The sequence below is a fragment of the Mustela erminea genome, chromosome 12 (assembly GCF_009829155.1).
Source record: "Mustela erminea isolate mMusErm1 chromosome 12, mMusErm1.Pri, whole genome shotgun sequence".
NCBI classification, from domain to species: Eukaryota; Metazoa; Chordata; class Mammalia; order Carnivora; family Mustelidae; genus Mustela; species Mustela erminea.
In genome coordinates this window covers 16,585,834-16,605,538 of record NC_045625.1, presented here as the reverse complement: position 1 = coordinate 16,605,538, position 19,705 = coordinate 16,585,834, and the positions used below count along the sequence as shown (strand labels likewise).

Here is a 19,705-nt window from a genome sequence, read left to right as displayed (position 1 = left end):
ATATAGTTACATACTTACTTTTTATGGGCTATCTTCTATTTATAGCAAGTTACTCTGGTGTTCCATTTGTGACAGTGATACAAAGATTCCTTTTAAAAAATAAATAAATGCAGCTAATCCCATTTACTCTGTGACCTTGCACAATTGACTTGATCTCTCTGAACTGCCACGTCTTCATCTATAACATGGACACACTAAAAATACCCATGAAAAGGAGGGTTCTTTTTTTCTTTAAATCAAAAAGTGCAAATGTTATGATCCCCATAAACCGAGAACCCCTTGCATTTCTGGGCCCCCAGGGACTGGGCACACAGCTGGGGATGGAAGGGTCATTGAATAATGACTGAGGGGCTTAGCTCCAGGCAAAGGGAGCTTAAGGTGAACCTTGGGCTTTAGGTGAACTGGTTTTGTCTGGAAAATGCAAATACAATTCACCTCTCTTGCAAACCCAGTTGATAAGAGGCTGAAGGCACTGTATTTGAGGAGTCCTCTGAAGCAGGGATCAAGTACTTGATGAGCAATGTCTGATCACACCTACTTTTCCATTTATTCTTTTTTTTTTTTTTTTTTTTTTTAACTTAATTCAACAAGTATTTCCACCGGGCTACTACGGGATGGGCATGGCCCTAGGCACCTGGGATCCCAGTAGTGGATGAGACTTGAGGGTATTTCCTCTTCTGCAGCCCAACCTGCCCCCACTTCTTGAAGGGGAGCTGGCCTGGATAATATTCCTCAATCTTTTCTGAGGCCAGAAGGGGAACTGTCATTTATTCGAGGTCATCCCTCCAGGGAATGACAGACACAGGGCTAGAATCAAGGCCTCCCAATCCAGCACAGTTTGGGATTTAACAGACTTGCAAAACTGTTTTTTGTTTTTCCAAGGTTTGCAGCTCTGCCCTTTCTCAACCACCAGCCTTCCCATTTGCTGGCCCTCTTGGGGGAGGGATGGCTTTCTACTCCAGGGCTGGGAACAGGGAACCAGGGGAAAGGGGGGGTCCTTCCCTTGAGGCCTCTGCAGCAAGGGGAGGTGCTTCAGTGGGGCCAAGAGAATAAAGTGAAGAGAGAAGAGGAGGCGGGGAGAGAGACAGGGGGAGTCCCGCTATTGGTAGACAACTAATTGGTTACTTTGGGCGGTCAGCTTCTCCAGGCTGTCTCCCTGGGGGAGACTAGAAAGAAAGTAATTGAAGAAGGTTCCCTAACAAATTATTGTGATACTGGGCTGGAAAATTTGAGTTGCACCTGGATTCGGAGCTGAGGGTTTGATCTTCAGAGGCCCCACGAAGGGTGCAGAGAGGCAGGGAGGGAAGCAGGGCGGGAGGCTTTGTCCTGCTGCAGCGGCTTCCGGCCTCAGAAACTCCTTCCGGGAGCCCTGCTCTCCCTCCTGGGCCCCTGCTGAGCTGAAAGGGCTGAGAGGAACCTTAGGGGTCACAGGGTTCTATCTCATCACATTAGAAATGGGTCGGGGTCCGGGGTGGGGGCAGTCATAATACGGAAGGGACAGAATGACGGACAACCCAGCAAAACTAAGACCAAACCCAGGACTCCTGGTTCTTAGTCCTGACCACCAGATCACGCTTGCCATGAAGTTCCATGAAGTCTTTACTCACGAGACTTCCTTTGAATTGCCCTAAATCCCACCAAGAACGAAGTAAATGGGGAAGGGGCAGGTCCCAGGGGTTAGGGAGCAGGTCTATTTACTTTTGTTTATTTAGCAAAATAAACAAGTGGCAAAACTGTGCCAAGTAGCAGGCACTGCTTGCCACGCTCTACTTACTGTAGTTCTTGAAATCCTCCTGACAATCTCGCCCATAAGCAACAGAAGACCCCGAGGAGGTGGGAACCCCCCCTAAGGTGTTCACTGACTATTCCCTCCTACAGTTGGCCATGTTCCCTCACTTGGCCAGAAAATATGCACTCAGCGCCTACTGTATGCACTGTCCGGCACTGCGTGGTGTAGGGAGCAAAAGGATGAATGAGGCACGTTCCCAGGGAGCCGTGGCATGAAGACTTTTGAAAATAAACGGGACAGAAGGCTATGAAGGGAGAGTGGACCAGGGTGGTGCTACTTTGATCAGGGAAGACTTCTTGGAGGAGGTGATACTTCAGTTTCATGAGCAAAGGAGAAAATGGAAGATGAATTCAGAGAAGGCGGCAAACATTTAGGATTTTTCTGGACTCTGGAAAGGAATTAAGATTTTTTGTTGTTGTTGTTGTTAAAAGAAATGAGAAACAATGAAAGATTTTAAACAGCAAAGAATGAGAAAATCTAACTTGCTTTTTTGCGGGGGAAAAGATCACTCCGGTGATGGAAAATACCAAGGTTGGCAAACATTTCTCTAAAGGGACAGTTAGTAAATAGTTTAAGCATTGTGGGCCAGATAGTCATTTTTGCTACTTCTCAACTCTGCTGCTGTAAAGGCAAAAGCAACCACAGACAATTCGTATGTCCATGATGAGTGTGGCTGTGTTCCCATAAATCTTTATTTATGGATACTGGTGTTTGAATTCCAAATCATTGCCACATATCACGAAATGATATTTTCCTCTGGATTCTTTTCACCTATTTAGATACACAAACAAACAAACAAACAAACAAATAAATAGGCTCACAGGCTATAAAAAAGAGGGCAGCCAGCTGGATTTGGCTCGTGTGCCACATCCGGGTAGTACAAAGAGAGGAGGGGGACAGAAATGCACCAGGAAGACAGGAGACGGACAGGAGACGGAGACCATAGCCCCCATGAGCAAGAACAGTGGCTTGGATGAAGGTTATGGCAGCAGGAAATTATCAGCAAATCATACTGAGAGTCATTTTAGAAGTAAAACCAGCAGGGATGACTGGGAGAAAGAATGAGGGGCAACAGAACAGAAATTTCAGGGATGACTCCTTCATTCGAGTAATCAGCAGGACGGAATTCTGATCTCCCGAGATGGGGGAAATGTGGGAAGAGCAGGTTTGGGGAGCAAATCACATACTGGCAGGGTGACTCCTGACAGAAGACGGAGAAACACAGCGTCTCTGGGGCTTGCCAGATAAAATACAGGATGCCCAGTTAAATTTGAATTTCTGATCATCAGTCGTCTTAAGTACAACTATTTCCCAGTACTGCGTGGGGCCTAATTCTACTAAAGCAAGTATTCATTGTCTGAAATTCAAGTTTAACTGGGCACCCTGTATTTTAGTTTTTGCATGTATTTTTATTCACAAAGTATGCAACCCAAGGGGGGGGGGGGGAACATTTGCAGCGGGGGGGGGGGGGGGGGGGGTTAGGAGCGGGATCTTTAAGCCTTGGAAGAGAGAGAGATTACTCAGAGGGGGTAAGAGTGGAGTTACAGCAAGGAGTTGGCCAGGTGAATCGGGGACAAGAAAAGCACTTTAAGCGGAAAGAACAGCGTTTCCATTCCAGGGTCAAGTGAGGGGAATGTTCCCGGCACCCTCAAAGCTGTCCATGAGACTAGAGCATCAAATGTCATGAGGAATGTCAGGAGATGAGGCTAAAAGGTACCCAGGACTCAGGTCCCTGAGGGACATACTAAGGAGTAGGTACCATTGTTAAGGTTTACATTCCCAGGCCCCTCCTGGTGCCTCAGTGAGTCTAGGAGACGGTTCCAAAGTGATTCTTTTTTTTTTTTTTTTTAAAGATTTTATTTATTTATTTGACAGAGAGAAATCACAAGTAGGCAGAGAGGCAGGCAGAGAGAGAGAGAGGAGGAAGCAGACTCCCTGCTGAGCAGAGAGCCCGATGCGGGACTCGATCCCAGGACCCTGAGATCATGACCTGAGCCGAAGGCAGCGGCTTAACCCACTGAGCCACCCAGGCGCCCTCCAAAGTGATTCTAATGAGTCGTTAACTTTAGGGAAAACTGGGCTAAATAATCGGGAACTTTCCATCCTTCAAATTCCTACACATTCCAAGAGCCTAGGAAGTTGCTGCTGGCTCTGAAACCTCGAGAAGGGTAACCCAAGTCATCAGAGCAAAGGCAGTATGGTGTGAGCGTGCATGCAGCCTCCCCTGGCGACTCCTGAGGGAGCTCTGTCCATCTGGAGGGAAATGGAAGGTCCGGGACGTTCGCACAACCCCCAGCCCGACTCCCAAACAGTCGCTCTGCGTCTGGCACCTGGTTCTCCTTGGGCGCTGTCTCTCAGCTCGGTGCCAAGGAGACCAGCAGTGTCTGTGACTTTCCTTGCCACCCACCCCCTTCTGTCCTCCACCCACAGTCCCCACTGAAATGATTCCCCCAAATGCAGCTATTACTGTGACTGGAAATCTCTTTACTGCTGATTCTGCTAATGGAAATGTTCCTTCCCTTTTCGGCTGCTTGCAAAGCCACTCGTGACTTTCCTGGGCGCTCCAGAGCAAGCTTTTGTCAGCCAGCCACCACCAGAAGGGAGAGAATTCTGCCCCGATGGCCTCCTCTGACACCCACCTGCCTCAGACTTAGGCTCTGAGAGCCTCTCTGTCCAAGTTGTCCTCAGACAACCCTGGAGTCCCTGGCTTTCCTGGAGTTCCCCCTGCTTGGGGAGAAGGAGCAGGGATCAATGGTCAGTTTCATCCTTTCTTGCCTCCCAGGAGGGAGTCGGGGTGGGGAGGAGAGAGACGTAAACAAGGCCTGCGGGAGAGGAAGGAGGGAGAAGGGAAAAGGAGTTTGCCTTCATTACTTATCCATACCTCCACCTCCTTCCAAAAAAAGGATTCCAGGTGGCTAAGAGGCACAGAGTAAAAACCCCCTCCAGACGCTCTGCTCTGATGCTTTGCACACACCAGTTTCATATGAATCAGACTCAGCACAACGCTGGGCGCAGAGGAAACCCTAGTCGAGGGAGGGCTCTGCAAACATAATGTTCACAGCAACCCGGAGACACGATTCTTATCTCGTCCTCACTTTACCAACGAGCAGCGGAATACAGACAACAGCAGCGAAGTAGAGCATCCTGGACTTGACTGGGGGCTCTAGGTCTCCAGAAGGGGCTCCTGCCCCCCTCCCCCCAGCACACTGCCTCCCAGTCAGAGGAGCTGGGCTGCAGCCCGGAATTTTGCTGCGCATTAGCTCTGGGACCTTGGAAAATGTACTTCTCTTGGCTAGGTAAACGAGGGAGTTGGGCTGGATCTCAGAGGCTTTATTTCACCCAGTTCTAATATTCTAGGAAAAGGATACACTATTTGGATTTTTACAGCATTCCAATATATCTAAATATCCTATACTATTATATATATCCCGTATGCATAGATAATGTCATGTAACTTCCATTCTCAAGGTGGGAACATGAAACCTACGCAGTGTTGGTAAGACGGGCTCGGTGGTGGGACGCCTGGGTGGCTCAGCTGGTTAAGGGTCTCCCTTCAGCTCAGGTCAGGATACAAAGGTCCTGGGATTGAGACCTACATGGGCTGCTGGGCTGCCTGCTCCCTGCTCCCTGCTCAGAGGGCCGTCTGCTGCTCTTTCTCACTCTGTCCCTCTCCCCTGCTCCTGCTCTCTCTCTTGCTCATGCTCTCTCAAATAAATAAATAAACAAACAAACAAATAAGTGCTAGGTAGACAAAACTCAACTTGGAGTAGAGAGGAGGCGTGCCAAGGACGTGCACCTGGTCAACAGGGGGCTATGGGTCTGACAACGGATGCCTGGGCACTTTCTAGAAAGAGAAGATCGAGCCTTTCCACGGGCCTGGAAGGACTAGACCACAGGTTCCCCCCATAGGACACAATGCCTCTCATAAGAAGGGAACTGGGAGAAGAGGAGAGTGGGGAAGAGGAAGGGCGAGGAGGAAGGGGAGGGGGAGGAGGAAGCAGACGAGAGTCTCAAAGGCACAGAAGTGTAGGTCCGTCCTTGTCGAGTAGTCTAGGATGATGAGTGGCATTTAGAGAAAACCAGACAAGGCCTGGTGCTCTCTTGGCAATGCGGCACGGAGCCGGAGGGCCTGGGGAGATGCTGAGTCAGCTCCTGGCAGCGCTCAGACAAGGTGCTCAGTCCCTCGGGTCTGTGAGGCTGTCCCACCTGCAGTTCCGATAGAGAAACGTCTGCAACATCTTGGTCATGAGAACAGGAAGAGAGGAAGAGATGATAACTCAGATGCACGCCTCATCCTGTGCAGGTGGGAGGCGAGAGAGCCCGGGGTTTAGAACTGTGTAATGCTGTGTGGTCTTGGGCATGTTCCTTAACTTCTCTGACCCTCAGCGCTCACCTAAAATATAGGATGAACCTGGTCTTTCAGCTCTATGGAGAGGATGAACTGAGAGTAGAGCTGTGCCAGCGGGACACCTGGGGCACAGTGAATGTTCAGCAGACCTTCTCATAGCCTGCTTCATGCCGGAATGGTAGTGTCTGGAACACCAGCACCCGTCCCCCCACAACCCAGCCCTAAGGCCCAGCCACCCTTCCCCAGGGTGGGAATAAGACACACAGGACCAGGAGTCAGTAGACTGAGATCTGGTTCCTGCTTCATCACTGCCATGCTACAGGATCTCGCCTTCCCCATCGTCACTTAGAAGGGCTTTGTTTTGATGCTACCCTAGATTATTTGGGGGTCCCCAACCATGGTACGCCATCCTCCCCAAAACAGTCAATGCCCCTCGGTTGGCCACAATGCAAAGATTCCAATCCCTTATCTGGCTTCCATGATTCTCAAGAGAAGGTCTTCCCTAAACCCAGCGCACTTTCCTCCAATCAAACTGACCCCATTCCTCATCCCATCGACACCCCCAGAGTAAGAGGGAGCTAGAAGAAGGCACAGGGAAAGGCTACGGGTGCTCAGAAGAGGGAAGATTCTATGGAAGAGGTGGTGTTCTCGCTCGAATGTTAAGACACATGAGTGGAATTCCAACACCTCTCCAGGTCTGCCCGGTGTGGACTCTCCCTGTAGGCCCAGCCACCATCCTCCCTTACCTGAACCGACTCCTACAGACCTGCCTGCTTCCATCTTTGCTCCTACACAGAGAGGCCTAAGGAAGTCTTTCCAAGCATAAGTTAGATGTTGACACTCTTCCGCTGAAAATCCTGCCTGGATCTCCACCTCACTCACAGCGAAAGCAAAAAGCCCAACCGTGGTCTGTCTATACGACCCTGGGTGCCTCCCCGTGTCCTCTCCGGTCCCGTCCTGCCTCCCACCGCTCACGCCACTCTGGAGGCACTGGCCTTCCTGCCAGGCCGTGGGCATTCCGGCTGTGCTCCAGAGCTGTTCTCGGTCTGGAATGTTCTTCTCCTACATATGTGCTTGGCCAACTCCTTCATCACCTGCAAGTCTTGGTTCTACTCCTGCCTTCTCCATAAGCCCCTCTCCCTCCACTCTGCCCAGTACGAAAACCCATCTCCTCGTTTCCAAAATTTCCCTGGTATTTAATTTCATGTTGTTCATCCTCTCATACTACATAATTTTCTTATTTGTCACGGGCATTGTTATCGTCCTCTGCTCACCACCCACCCACCCACTCACTCACTCATTTCTACATACGAGTTCTCTGAATACACGAATCCTCTGTCTTTTGTTCTCTGCTACATCCTTAGCACCTGGCACAGGGCTTAGCACATTGTAGGTGCTCAGTTAAGGGACCAGTCATTGTTAGGGTCCTCCTTTTTATTGAGAGTGGCTCAGATGTGCAACTCCAATGGGAGGTCAGGAAAGACTGCAAAGATTAGGTGACATTTAAATTCAGTCTTGAGGGCTGCCTGGGCGGCTCAGTCGGTTAAGCATCTGCCTTTGGCTTAGGTCATGATCCCAGGATCCTGGCATCCGTTGGGTTCCCTGCTCAGCAGGAAGTCTGTTTTTCTCTCTCCTTCTGTCCCTCCCCCCTACTCATTCTCTCTCTCTCAAATAAATAAATAAAATTTTTAAGAAAAAAATTTAAAAAAAAAATAAATTCAGTCTTGAAAGGTAAGAAGGAATCTTCCCAGGGGGGGTTAAGGGACAAAGTTAGCAAACAAAAAGGGAGGGTTCTTACAATAGGGTACTCCGGGCAGAGTCTGATCTTGGACCTTGGACCACAATAAGAAGCTTGAACTTCACACTAGGAACTGGGAGGAACCAGTATAGTGCTTTAGGAGAGAACAGCCACGATCAGATCTGGGCTTTTAATGAAATCACTCTGTCTGCAAGGGCGGCTGTAGATTAGACAGGGTAAGAGTAGAGGCAAACAGTCCATTAGGTTGACTGCTAACATTGTAGTTTAGAGGATGTTGAGGTCTGAGCCTGCCAGGGCCTTTGCCAATGGGGCTGGAGTCATGGTTCCCCTTCAGGGGAAAACCCAGATAGTGTTTATCCAGCGGCAGCCTCATCTGTGTTTGACTCACCAGCTCTGGCGCGCTCTCTCTCTCTCTCTCTCTCTTGCTATAGTTAATCTTCTGTTGCCACTAGCTGGTCAGTGGGAGAACTTGGGAAAGCAAGAACTCTGTAACTGACGGCTCCCTAGAATCTGCTCCACCTTAAGGTTAAATCCGACTTTCTTGCCTTTCCTGGAAAAGAGTAGGCTTCTTCTGCTCACCTCCAAAGGCAGCTGGAAGAAAAAGCAATGAGGCTTCCTCCTCCCCCAGAACAAAAAACTATCAGCTCCGGTTCTCAGGAGAGATGGGAGTCAACCAGCTGGGTACTTGGGCAGGAGAATAAATTCAGTTTCCCTGGGGTTATTTTTCTCCGTAGATTTTTGTGTTGTTTTTTGGGGGGAGGGGCAGGGGGTGTTTTGGTTTGTTTTGGTTGCAGGGAGAAGAGATAGTGGTGCACTCGACGTTCAGCCCAGTTTCAGACACTGAGATGTGTTTAACCCCAGAGCCACCTGTTCGAGGTCCAGGGTAATGGAAAGAAGCAGAGAGTGAGACCCAGGATCTCTGGGTTCAAGTTTGAACTGCTGGTCCTCTATGGGAGGACCCCCACGTTACCATATAAAATACTGTGTGCTCTCTGAGCATATAAAATACTGTTACCATATAAAATACGGTGAGGCTGGAAGCCCATCAGCACGGATAGTCATGGTCAAAGTCTTCATGACGTCACTCAGAGAAGTCACTGCCACTCCCCATCCTTCTCTCCCTGAAGCGCATGTGTTTGCACCGTCCTGTGGCAGCCAAGGCCAAATTTATAGCAAAGCGAGGAGGTGAGAAGCAGAGACTTTGCTTGCCAGAGGCCATTTCAAACCCGCCAAACTTGCTGTAAATTAAAATTATAGAACGCTCTCACAGCCTGAGGGCCCAGTTCAGGAAAAACGCTCAAGTTGTGGGTCACACCCAAGCCTGCAGAACTGGGCTATCGCAGCGGGTGTCACTGACTCCCAGAAACAGCAAATCTGGCCGGCCTCGAGGGACTCGGAGCCTCTGTAACACGGCCCAAAGACATCCGCCTCTCTCCTTGCCCCACTGCCCTCTCAGGAACTTGGTACTTTCTGAGAGCAGATAATACATCTCTATCTCCCTTGATTTTTTTTTTAATTTATTTTTTATTTATTTTCAGCATAACAGTATTCATTGTTTTTGCACCACACCCAGTGCTCCATGCAATCTGTGCTCCCTTGATTTTTAAATATATTTCTTAAGGTTTGAGCTGGCAAAAGGCCAGGGACGGGTGAGGAAAGGGAGTGGAAAGAGGAAGACTCAGATCAGAGTCCACTGAACACCCCCTCCGCGACTGGGACCCTTATTTGCAATATCCCCAAAACCCGGACCATCACAGCAGGATGGGACCTCAAAGTCTAAGTGCTATTCAAATACTTCATTTAGTGATAAGGGACCTGCTGCCCAACTGAGAAAATAAAATACCTATTTTTTTTAAGCCTAGATTCGTTTGAAGATATCAAATTCTCCCTCTTATCCACCCCACAATCTCTCTTTCTCTCTCTCTGGTACATACAGGAAAGAACACCGGAATTGGTTTTAATGAACATTCTGTGGCCAGAAATCCCTACAGAAGACCCAGATTACTACTAACTATATCTGGGTTTTCCCCCCTGCCTGTTAATCACTGGCATCAACCTTCAGAATCAAACCAGGAACCAAAAAGGGTAGAAGTAGCCTCACTATCTCCCAGGGCTTGGGCTCTGTCTCCAAATGCCTGCCAGATAGCTGTGCAGTCTCCGCTGGAAGGCTTCCCCCAACACAAATCCTATAATCATTAGGGGTCAGGATGCTGAGTTCTGGACGGCTCCCTGGGAACCATCCCCCTGTGGGGGCTCCATCCCCTTAGCATTTACACCTTCTGAACCAGACAGAGAAAAGCATGTTCTTCAATCCCTGTTGACATTTGAAGGTAGCTCCTTCCGCTCTTTGTGAACTGTCCTCCGTAGCTAAACTCCCTGCTTCTCTCAACCCTTCTGATTTGGTGCCTGAATCCTCATTCCTTCTGCAGGCTTTTCTCTTCTGGTCTCCATTTTTGTTGGTATTTTAAGGAATCTTTGCAGACCAGATCTACTCATGCAGGTGCATTTATCGCACTACTGGATGGGCTTTCCTTCTCTACGTGCCCTCCCCCAAATACAGAGCAGACGCCTCAGCTGTGGGATGCCTACGCCAAGCAAGGCAGCTTAGAAAGAAATGTTGACAGTGAGTGCTTACTCCATTTTATCTGTTTTTCCTCCTTTGCAGAATCAAGGCTGGTGGTAAACAGTCCAGCCTGCCCACTGTTAAGTGCAGGGAGAAGCATGTCATTTCCCTACCTGTGGGCATGAAAGCTAAATCCAGGAGCAGACTCCAGGGCTGCCTGGGGGCAAATGAGGACTGAGTGATGTGCTGGTTCACCTCTGAAGCCCTGCACTGGCTGTTGCTCCTGCGCAAATTCTTTCTTTTCAATCCGTCCTTTGCCCACACCCTGTGTTACCAGCCAAAGAAAGGAGACAGTGAGAAACAAGAGGAGCTAGTCAGAGTAACAGAGTGCATCAGGGCACTTCAAGTTCATAGAATCTCTACACCGAATGATTATTTTAGGGCTTCTCTACCCACTCATATTACAGCACAAAGAACTGAAGCTCTGGGGATAAATGACTTGTTCAAGGTCACAGAGGGCCACAGCTGAGATTTCCAGATCCTAGCCAACATGAAGTTCCCAAGCCGCATTAGAGTTTCCAACCTCTCCCCCACCCTATCCTTCTAAGGCATCATTTTTTTTTTCTCCCCTTTCTGAATCTACAGAGATGGGTCCCCTCCCTGATATTACAAAATATATAATCTCCATCACTCACTGGCACCATGACACAGAATGCCCCCAACATCCCATGAGTCATGGAACTTTGAGCTGGTAGGGTCATCGAAGGTCAAGCCTTACTTTCAAACTCTCATATATTTTAGCACCCGAGTGTAGCTGAAGAGACCTTAAGAAATGTTCACATCGGGTGGATGACTGGTGTTCTTCTCGCTAGGACCCTGCACCACGCCCTGCATAAATGCAACCATATGTATGCCAATGCATTATTTGCCAATACGCAACTACCAAGAGTGTAGATATCTGGTAGAACCGGATTCCAGAGTCAGGTCTGCCATTTCCCCACTGTGTGACCTTGGACTAGGAAACGGACCTCTCTAAAAATGCTTCCTTAATCTGTAAAATGTGGATAACAGAAATGCCCACTTCATACATTTTATGTGAATTAATAATAAAAGTCAAGAGTAAACCTCTTAGCACCTCATTAAAGATTTAATAGCCATTTGTTATCCCTTGATCACTTTCAAGGAAATTCACTTTGTCAGTGCCGTTGACTTACAATCAGATTCTAAAGAAGAGGCTCAGACACGAAACTTGGGGGAAATTTCAGCTTTTGAGGTAAACTTCTAGCTACATAAAGCACGCGGGAACATGATGGGAGAGGAGGACTATGGACAGGCTTTATCAGTAATAGAGCCAATAACTCAAACAAGAGAGAAAGAATGGAGGGAGAGGGGGGCCAGGTATGCAGGCGACTTTGGTGACTGGGGATGGTAGGCAACATATGCAAAATAACCTTGAGGTCCCCCAACTAGACCGACAGTAAAATGGGAATTCTTTTATTTGTCGGCTCACCCGCCCCCGCCCCCTTTTAATGCCAGGGACATTTTCCAACCACCAACTCTGGGTCCACAACCCAAAGCATGGCCCGAGGGCTTTGGCAGACACTATCACCCCCTAGTGGTGGTTCCGTACACCCCACTATTGGCAGGATTTGGCATTTACTGACTGCACAGGCAACCGTGGCACGTGCCATCTCCAAGTCCCTTGAACTGGCCAGGAAGTAGTAAAAGACTCACTGAACACACGGGAGACAAACACTAGTCAAGGCTGTTTAAAAGGTCTGGGGATGAAATGATGGGATGGAGCTACCCCAAGACCTTGGGAAAGATAAGGCCATAAATGACTCATAGTACTCCCCCACCCCCACCACACACACACACACACACACACACACACACACACACACACACACAAACACGGGCCCTCCTTTGCAACCAGCCTGGCCCTCCCAGAGCTCATTGTGCACTCCATGTTTACGTGCAAACAGTAGAAGACCAACACAAATAAAAAACCCACGTCTCCCTACACAGCTCCTGCTATACTCGGCCATCTGGTGACTACCTCGCTAGCCAAATCCCCGGAGGGAGCGCCTTGAGCTGCCAGTCCAGGGCGCTGGGGGGGAGAAGGAGGAGGCGGGACACAATTCCCTACACACTTCCAAAGGGCTGGGAGCTGCCAAGGGGGACAGCAACCCCCCACTCCTCAGCAGGCAGTCCCCAGCCGCCAGGCTCAGCTGCTGTGCGTCAGAGAAGGTGGAAGGCTCCAAGTGGAGGGCGCCAGGGGACTCTACAGCCCAAACTGGAGCCCCGGGGGATTTAAGACTTGGAGCTCCTTACTCAGCTTGCCCCAGCTCCCAGGCACCCTCTCCTTCCTGAAAAGCAAAGTTGAAAAAGGCTGAGATCGCCAGCTTCCGGCTATAGCTAAACTGGACCCGATCCTGCACATCCTCGGGGTATTGGAATACTCTGGGGAGTCCTAGCTCCCAAGTCCTGCCATACCCAAGAATGGCCCCCGTTATGCCCTTATGTTGAACAGCCGTTCAGTAAGATTCCCACTCCTGACCTCTCGGGACACCCTGGAGTAGAGAGATCACGAGGGTGTAAGTGGAAGGGTGGAATTGGAAGTGGTGACCAAGGGAGCCCTTTGTGGCTCCAGAATGACCCTTCCCTGCAAGGAGGCGACAGGACTTAGCCCTGAGCCCAAGGTTAGGCTTTCGCCCTAAGGAACCCCATCTCCACCCTCATCCCCTTCCCTTGGAAATGGGCAGGCCCACAGGTGCACGTGGGAAGAGATAGTGGTGTGTGTGTGTGTGTGTGTGCGTGTGTGTGGTGGTTGAGAGTGTGTGTGTGTGTGTGTGTGTGTGTGTCGCACGCTAGACGCGCTGCCGCGGGAAGTCCCCAGGGAACCTGCAAGGCGCTCTCCCGCCGCGCCTCCCGGAAAGCTCAGCCAGCTCAGGTTACAGCCAGCTGGGAAGAGCCCGGGAGCCAGAAACCCGAGGCACAAGCTGCGACAGCGAGAGGGGCCTGGGGCTCCCTCAGATCTCCAGAGGCGGCCAGCGTAAAAGGGAAGGGGGCGACGGTCACAAAAAATACATGAAAAAAATATTATGGCTCCCAGGAGAGAGGCTTATAGTCTATTGATTAGGCTTTGGGGCTTCTCAGGCAAGCGAAGAGTTAACCTCGGAGGTTCAAGTCGGGATCCCGAAGGCGCTTCACCCGCGAGATGCCGGAGCCGAGCCCGATTCCGAGAAGGCACGGATCCGGGGAAGAAGAGCTCCGAGTCTCCGGGCGAGCCCTCCGCGCCTTCCAGGCGCTGTTGTTGGCCAGACTCCGACAACCAATCGCGCCCCGCGCCCCCAAAAGGGGAGGAGAGCGAGCGATCCGCGAGCGCGGGAGAGCTAAGGGGGAACATTTTTGTAAACGCTCTCCGAGATAATTAAGCTATCAATTACCCGGGTGGGAAATCAGCCGCGCTTCGCACAGCTCCTCGCAAGGGCCGACTCCTCCGGGATTGGCGCTGGGAACCAGCAGGCAGCAAGCTGCTGGCGAACTTTCCGATTAACTTTTCCATTTGAGCCCCCACCCCACCCCCACCCCTTCCCGCTTCCCTTCCGTGTTCTCGCCTTTAAGTTATTATTATTAGTCTAGTGACTGAGCTGCGAGACAAACCTGCTCTTCCTGGGAGGGGGACAGAAATGAGACTGCGACGGGGGCCGGGGGGGGGGGGGCGGAACAGAGGATCTAGTAGTAGAGACCTTGGGCTCAGAAGCCCACACTTCAGAAATCACTCAATTCTCCCCAGCCCCATTTCACAGATGGCCAAAACTGAGGCCCAGAGAGGGGAAGCGACTTGGCCAAGGTCACGCAACCCACACGGAGACCGAGTTTATGCGGGTTGCGTGATGCCACACGGAGCTTCTCCGCTCCGATTCTTCAGGAAATCTGTCGAGAAGAGCGGCGCCTCCAACTCCGAGACAAGAGTGAGGGGGCGGTAACCACGGGCGGCCAGTGACCGTGCCCCGAGCAGCGGCGGGCGGCCAGACCACCCGGGTCCCCAACGGCAACACACTCAACCCTCTGGGTTTTCCGGCGTCGGGGACGGATCACGGCAGAGCTCAACGCCTGGGCTGAGAGACTGGGGGACAGGTCCCCACTGCGGGAGTGTTGGCACGCCCCCGAGCTCCCGCCAAGCGCTCTTGGGGACCTCCTGCCCGTACTGCTTTCCAACCACCTGTACGCCCTCCGGGCCCCTCGGCTGCCCTCTCCCAACCCCTACCCCGCTCGGGGCAGCCCGGGGCGGGGATCCCCAGGGCGCCCCCACCCGTCCGGCTTCACTTAGGGGCTCCCGGCTCCTTGGGATCCCGCGTGTGCCGGCGCCCAACCTTACCCAGGGTGAAGAAGGGCAGCTCCGTGTTGTCCAGGTCGTCTTGCACCGCGATGCGCCCCGGCAGCTCGTTACGCACAAAGAGCAGGAGGCGCGACTCGGCGGCGGTGCCCGCGGAGCCGGCGGAGCCCGAGGACGCGGCGGCGGCGGCGGCAGCGGCGGCTGCTCCGGCCCCGGTCCCGGTCCCAGTCCCGGCCCCGGCCCCGGCTCCGGCTCCGGCCCCGGCGCGGGCGCCGCTCCAGCCGATGTCGCTCTCCCGCAGGGCGGGCAGCGTGGACACCGTGACGGTCTTGAGCCGGCATGGGCTGTCGGGCTCCCGCGAGGCGGCGGCGGCGGCGGTGGCGCCGGCCAGCAGCGGCCGCGGCGGCAGCAGGAACAGGAACAGCAGCAGCAGCGGCGGCGGCGGCGGCGCCGGGTGGAAGCCGAGCCTCAGCCGCCCCCGGAGCCCTGAGCTGGGGCCGGGGCTGCGCCGGGCGCCGGCGGCGGCCATGGCGGGAGGGGCTGCGGTGCTGCGAGCGGCGGCGGCGGCGGTGAAGGAGGAGGAAGAAGAGGAAGCGGCAGCGGCGGCGGACGCCGGAGCGAACCAGGACGCCGGAGCTAAGGAGCCGTGGGAGCCGCTCGCCAGCAGCCCCCAGCTCCCGACTCCGCCTCCCGATCGGCCCTGGACCGCCCCCCCGCGCCGCCTCCCCAGGCCCCGCCGCCCGCCCCCCTCCCCGGCTCCCCCCAGCAGACCCCGGGCGTTCCGGAGGCTCCGCCCGGCCTCGTGCAAATCCCAGTGGCCCCCTTTTCTCTCCCAGGATCCCCCGAAGCCACCCTCACAATGTTCTTTAGCCACACCACCCCTCTCCGAATTCTCAAGACTTAAGGACCCCTCGCGCCTCCTTTAATTCCTCCAGGCTCAACCCAGCTAGCCCAGCTTCATCCCAGCCCTGGTTCAACCCTCGGGCTGCACCTGGGGGCGCGCCTTCGCCCTGCGGGGTTCCAAGCCCCGCCCTCCTGGGGGTAGGGGGCGCCTCTTAATGGCCAAGACTTAACTTTGTCTCCCCACAAGCCCAATGGCAAGTCCTGTACCCTCTTCTCGCCCCTGAAATAATTCCTTAGGATCTCAGAGCCCCCTCTTCACCCATTTCCCCACAACACACGTCTTCAATCCCCCCACACACCAGGATCCCACCTCTCTCCCCCACCCAGGCCTCCGCGGTTGCATTAAATCCTTACAGACTGAGGCGTGTCCCATTCCGCCCTCTAGCCCCGCAAGGTTGACTCTGGCCGGGAAGCTCTGGTCCCCTAAGCTGCCGCCCTGCAAGCCCGCCCACTCTCGCGCTTGTATTTTGGGTCCCTACTCTGAGCTTGGAGCAGCTCTACTTGGCTGCTTCTGTTCTCTGTGTGAAATTCCTGAAAAGGGTGCGAGGTAGAGACCTACTACTCTGTCTGTTTCTGGCTCCCACGGGCTCCTACACCCTCCGCCCCACCCAGAGGAAGGGTCTCTTCACCAATTCTTTGCCCCAGTCCTTCTCCTAGACTGAAGTTGATCTGTGAACCTAGGCCCCCAGACAATGGCCTTCTTTGGCCTTGGGCTGATCCTGTCCGACCCACTTACCTGGGATTCTCCAGGGAGCCCTCCCCCTCTGCGGCGACCCAGTGTCCCAGCAGCCCCCTTCTCCAACCCGCTAACCTTTCTTCATCTCTCCTAGCTCTGTTTTTTCATTCATCTCTCCCCTCATTTTATTCCTCCTCGTCTTGACTTTAATCTTATAAACATTTCCTCCCTATCATTTACGACGCATTCCCCATCTATGTTGCTGGTCCATCTGCACTTTTTGTGGGGTCTCTGGGTGCTAACTTCTCTCTTAGTTTTTCCTTCTTCTGCCTCTTTTCTCCTTTCTGTTTTTAACTCTTCACATGAATTGCCTTTTTCCCATCACATTTTATTTACTGTTTTATGACTTGGATAGAGGCAGAAAAGTAAAGAGAAGGAAAAATCAAACCCTATGTTGTGACCTTGGACTTAATACTAGCATTCCCCAAGTGCTAGGCAAGTTTCTATGTTAGCTTTTATTCATAACCATAACCCAATGAGATGGGTATTATGATTCCCATTTTTCAGATGAAGAGACCGAGATCAGGAGACTGGGAGATGAAAGAAGTTCCCAAGGTCATATAGCTAATGAGAAAAGAGCTGAGATCTGAACTCCAGGTTCCAAAGCCTTGGCTGTTTCTATTAAATCATCCTGTCCTCAGTGACCTTGGAAAAACTCACCTATCGAAGATGTGAAAGGCCCATCTGCATGAGTGCATTTGGGTCTTTTTCAGCTCTGAAGTTTGTAAGGTATGCTACTCCTGTCTCAGTTTACTAATCTGTGAACCCAAAAGGGGGTGGGGGGGGCGGGGTGGAATCTGGTCTTTCAAGTCTTCTGATTCTAAATCGTCTCCTGCCTCTCTGATGCCTGCTCCAGTTCATTTACTCCTCCAAAATATGTCGTCCTGCCTCCCTCAGTCTCTCCTTTGTACCCTTACAATCCGCCACTATCCTCTGCAATGGGGCTTTCTGATTCTCTATGCCCCTTTCTTCAAATATGCTGACATAGTCCATTTATAGAAGTGCACACCAGGAAAAAAGGGCTCCCTTATGTAAGGCAGAGTCTGTGCAAGTCCTTCATGGACCTCTGGTACAAAGGCCTGTCGAATGCGACCAACACTTTCATTCATTCATTCACCACCAAATATCCAGGGCTCCTACTAGGCACTATATGCGGATGCAGAAATGGATAAACACAGCGCCTGCCCTGCGAGGGTTTATAATGATGGGGACGTGGGGTGGGGGAATGGGATGAACACAGAAATATCTCAGATGAAAGGCAGGCAGGCAGACACGTGTTTTTAATGAGGTATTTTGAAACTTGTGCTTGGAGAAATCAAAGAAAGCTTCCCAGAGGAGGTGGCATTGGAGTTGAACCATGAAGGACTAGAAGCTTGGGGGCAGGCATTCCCAGTTAAAGTTGGCGTTTGGCATTCTTTGTGACTGTTTGGCGTCTGAACAAATCCCTTCCCTACGTCACAGGGTGCTTCACTCTCTGAGGCACAGCCTACCTTCCACAAGGAAGCCAAAATTTCCAGGTAGTCTCCACAGCTAGGACTTGGGCACGTGACTCAGAACCCCCCAATCAAATTCTCCCACCCCAGAGGCTGGAACGGAAACTGGAATCAGGCAGGCTCCCCTTGAGAACCAAAGAGGCGATACTTGGGCCAGTTACATCCAGATTTTATTGCTAGAAGAAATGGGTTTTCATGGCACTGGCTTGGAGCGCAGTGTCTTTGGTGTCAAGAGTATCAACTACCCTGTGTATGCGTGACAGCAACTGCAACAAAGTTTCTCCTGTAGCCAGCTCTGTGCTGTGATTTGAATTGATGTTCTTGGCTTCATGGACTCTGCCCAGACCCCATGCCTCCCCTGGAGATTCTAAGTAATCTATTATCACTTTACTGAATTCTGTTTCTGCTTAAATTATCCAGAAGTGGTGTCTGTTGCTTGCAACAAAGCACCTGCCTGAGAACACAGAAATTGGAAACAAATGGAGGGCAGTTAGGGCAGAGCTTATGAAGGGAAAAGGGGGAAGTTCAATGAGGGGGAGAAGGAGTAATTGAAGACAAGACGGAAGAGGCAGGCAAGGAATTTGCTGTTCATTTTGAAGAGGACCAACTCTAGCTAGGAGGTAGTGTCTAATCTGGCATGACCACAGGAAAAGAACTCCCATTTCTGAACACATACTCGACAACTTCAAAACTTTATGTGGTCTCTCCGTGCATGATGGTAACAATCCCTGCCTTCTGGTGGGAGTGGGGCTTCAGGAGTCATTATGCAAAGTGGTTAGCTTTCTAGGTGCTCAATAAATTATAACTGCTGCTTTGATGTGTCATCCCAGCGACATCTGGGGTTAAGTTTTGTTATCCCCATTTAATAGATGTGAAGTTTGAGTCTCAGGAAAGCGAAGGCACCTGCCTTTGCCATTTATCAAGTGGTAAAACACAGGGGGTTCTGACTCTCAATCCGTGGCCCCACCATAAGATAAGGCTTCCTCACTTCTTCCAAGTAGTGTGACTTCTCTATTCATACTGCACACTGTCCTGTCTCCTGGCGATGGCACCACTCTTGTCCCCCTCCGCTTCTCTCTCGCCTTCTCCTCTCCCCTTCACTCAGTCCCATTTCATTATTGATTTAATTAGCTACAACCCATTACTGATGTAACTTACTGTCCTCTAGGGTACCCTTGTATCCCCATCTCTGACTCCACTGGTCTGAAATTCCTTTTCATCCTCCTTCCCTGTCCTCTCGGCAAATCCCTCTTTTCCCATCATCTTTCAGATTTTGCCTCTCTGAGTTTTATAGTTTTGTAACATTTTTTTCTTTACTCCCCCTACCCTATCCTTTATTGTGCCTCTTACTTTTTTTTTTCTTTTCTTTCTTTTCTTTTCCTTTTCCTTCTTTCTTTCTTTCTTTCTTCCTTCCTTCCTTCCTTCCTTTCTTTCTTTTTTCTTTTTTATTTCTTTCTCCTGTCCATACCACATGACTGAGGCAGCTTAGGATAACTGGAAAAGCAGGGATTGGGGAAGTAGACTGGCTTCGGTTTGGATATCATCTTTGCTGTTTATCTACTAGGTCAAGTCCATTAATAAATTCCCCTACTAGACCTTTCATTTCCACACTTGTGAAATGGGGAAAGTAGTACCCACTTCTCAAGATCATTATGGGAATTAGATGAGATCACATGTCTGAAAATGTCTAGTCTATATTAGATTCTCATTAATGTTCTGAGTGAATCTAAACATCTTACAGCTTCGCCCTCACTCCTTTCCTCTTCAGCCAT

General features: G+C 51.3%; 1 protein-coding gene across 3 annotated transcripts in view; it reads right to left on the bottom strand.

The window, feature by feature from the left end:
* The window catches only part of ASTN2 (astrotactin 2), an 854,980-nt gene extending 839,508 nt beyond the window's left edge, over positions 1 to 15,472 (bottom strand). For 2 of the 3 annotated variants that reach the window (XM_032307618.1, XM_032307619.1), the window contains exon 1: positions 14,844 to 15,472. In XM_032307618.1, the coding sequence (XP_032163509.1) occupies positions 14,844 to 15,330 (487 nt within the window). In that variant the 5' untranslated portion in view covers positions 15,331 to 15,472. The remainder of the gene's footprint in view (positions 1 to 14,843) is intronic. The other variant, XM_032307620.1, reaches the window with a different exon arrangement.
* Positions 15,473 to 19,705: the final 4,233 nt, after the last annotated feature.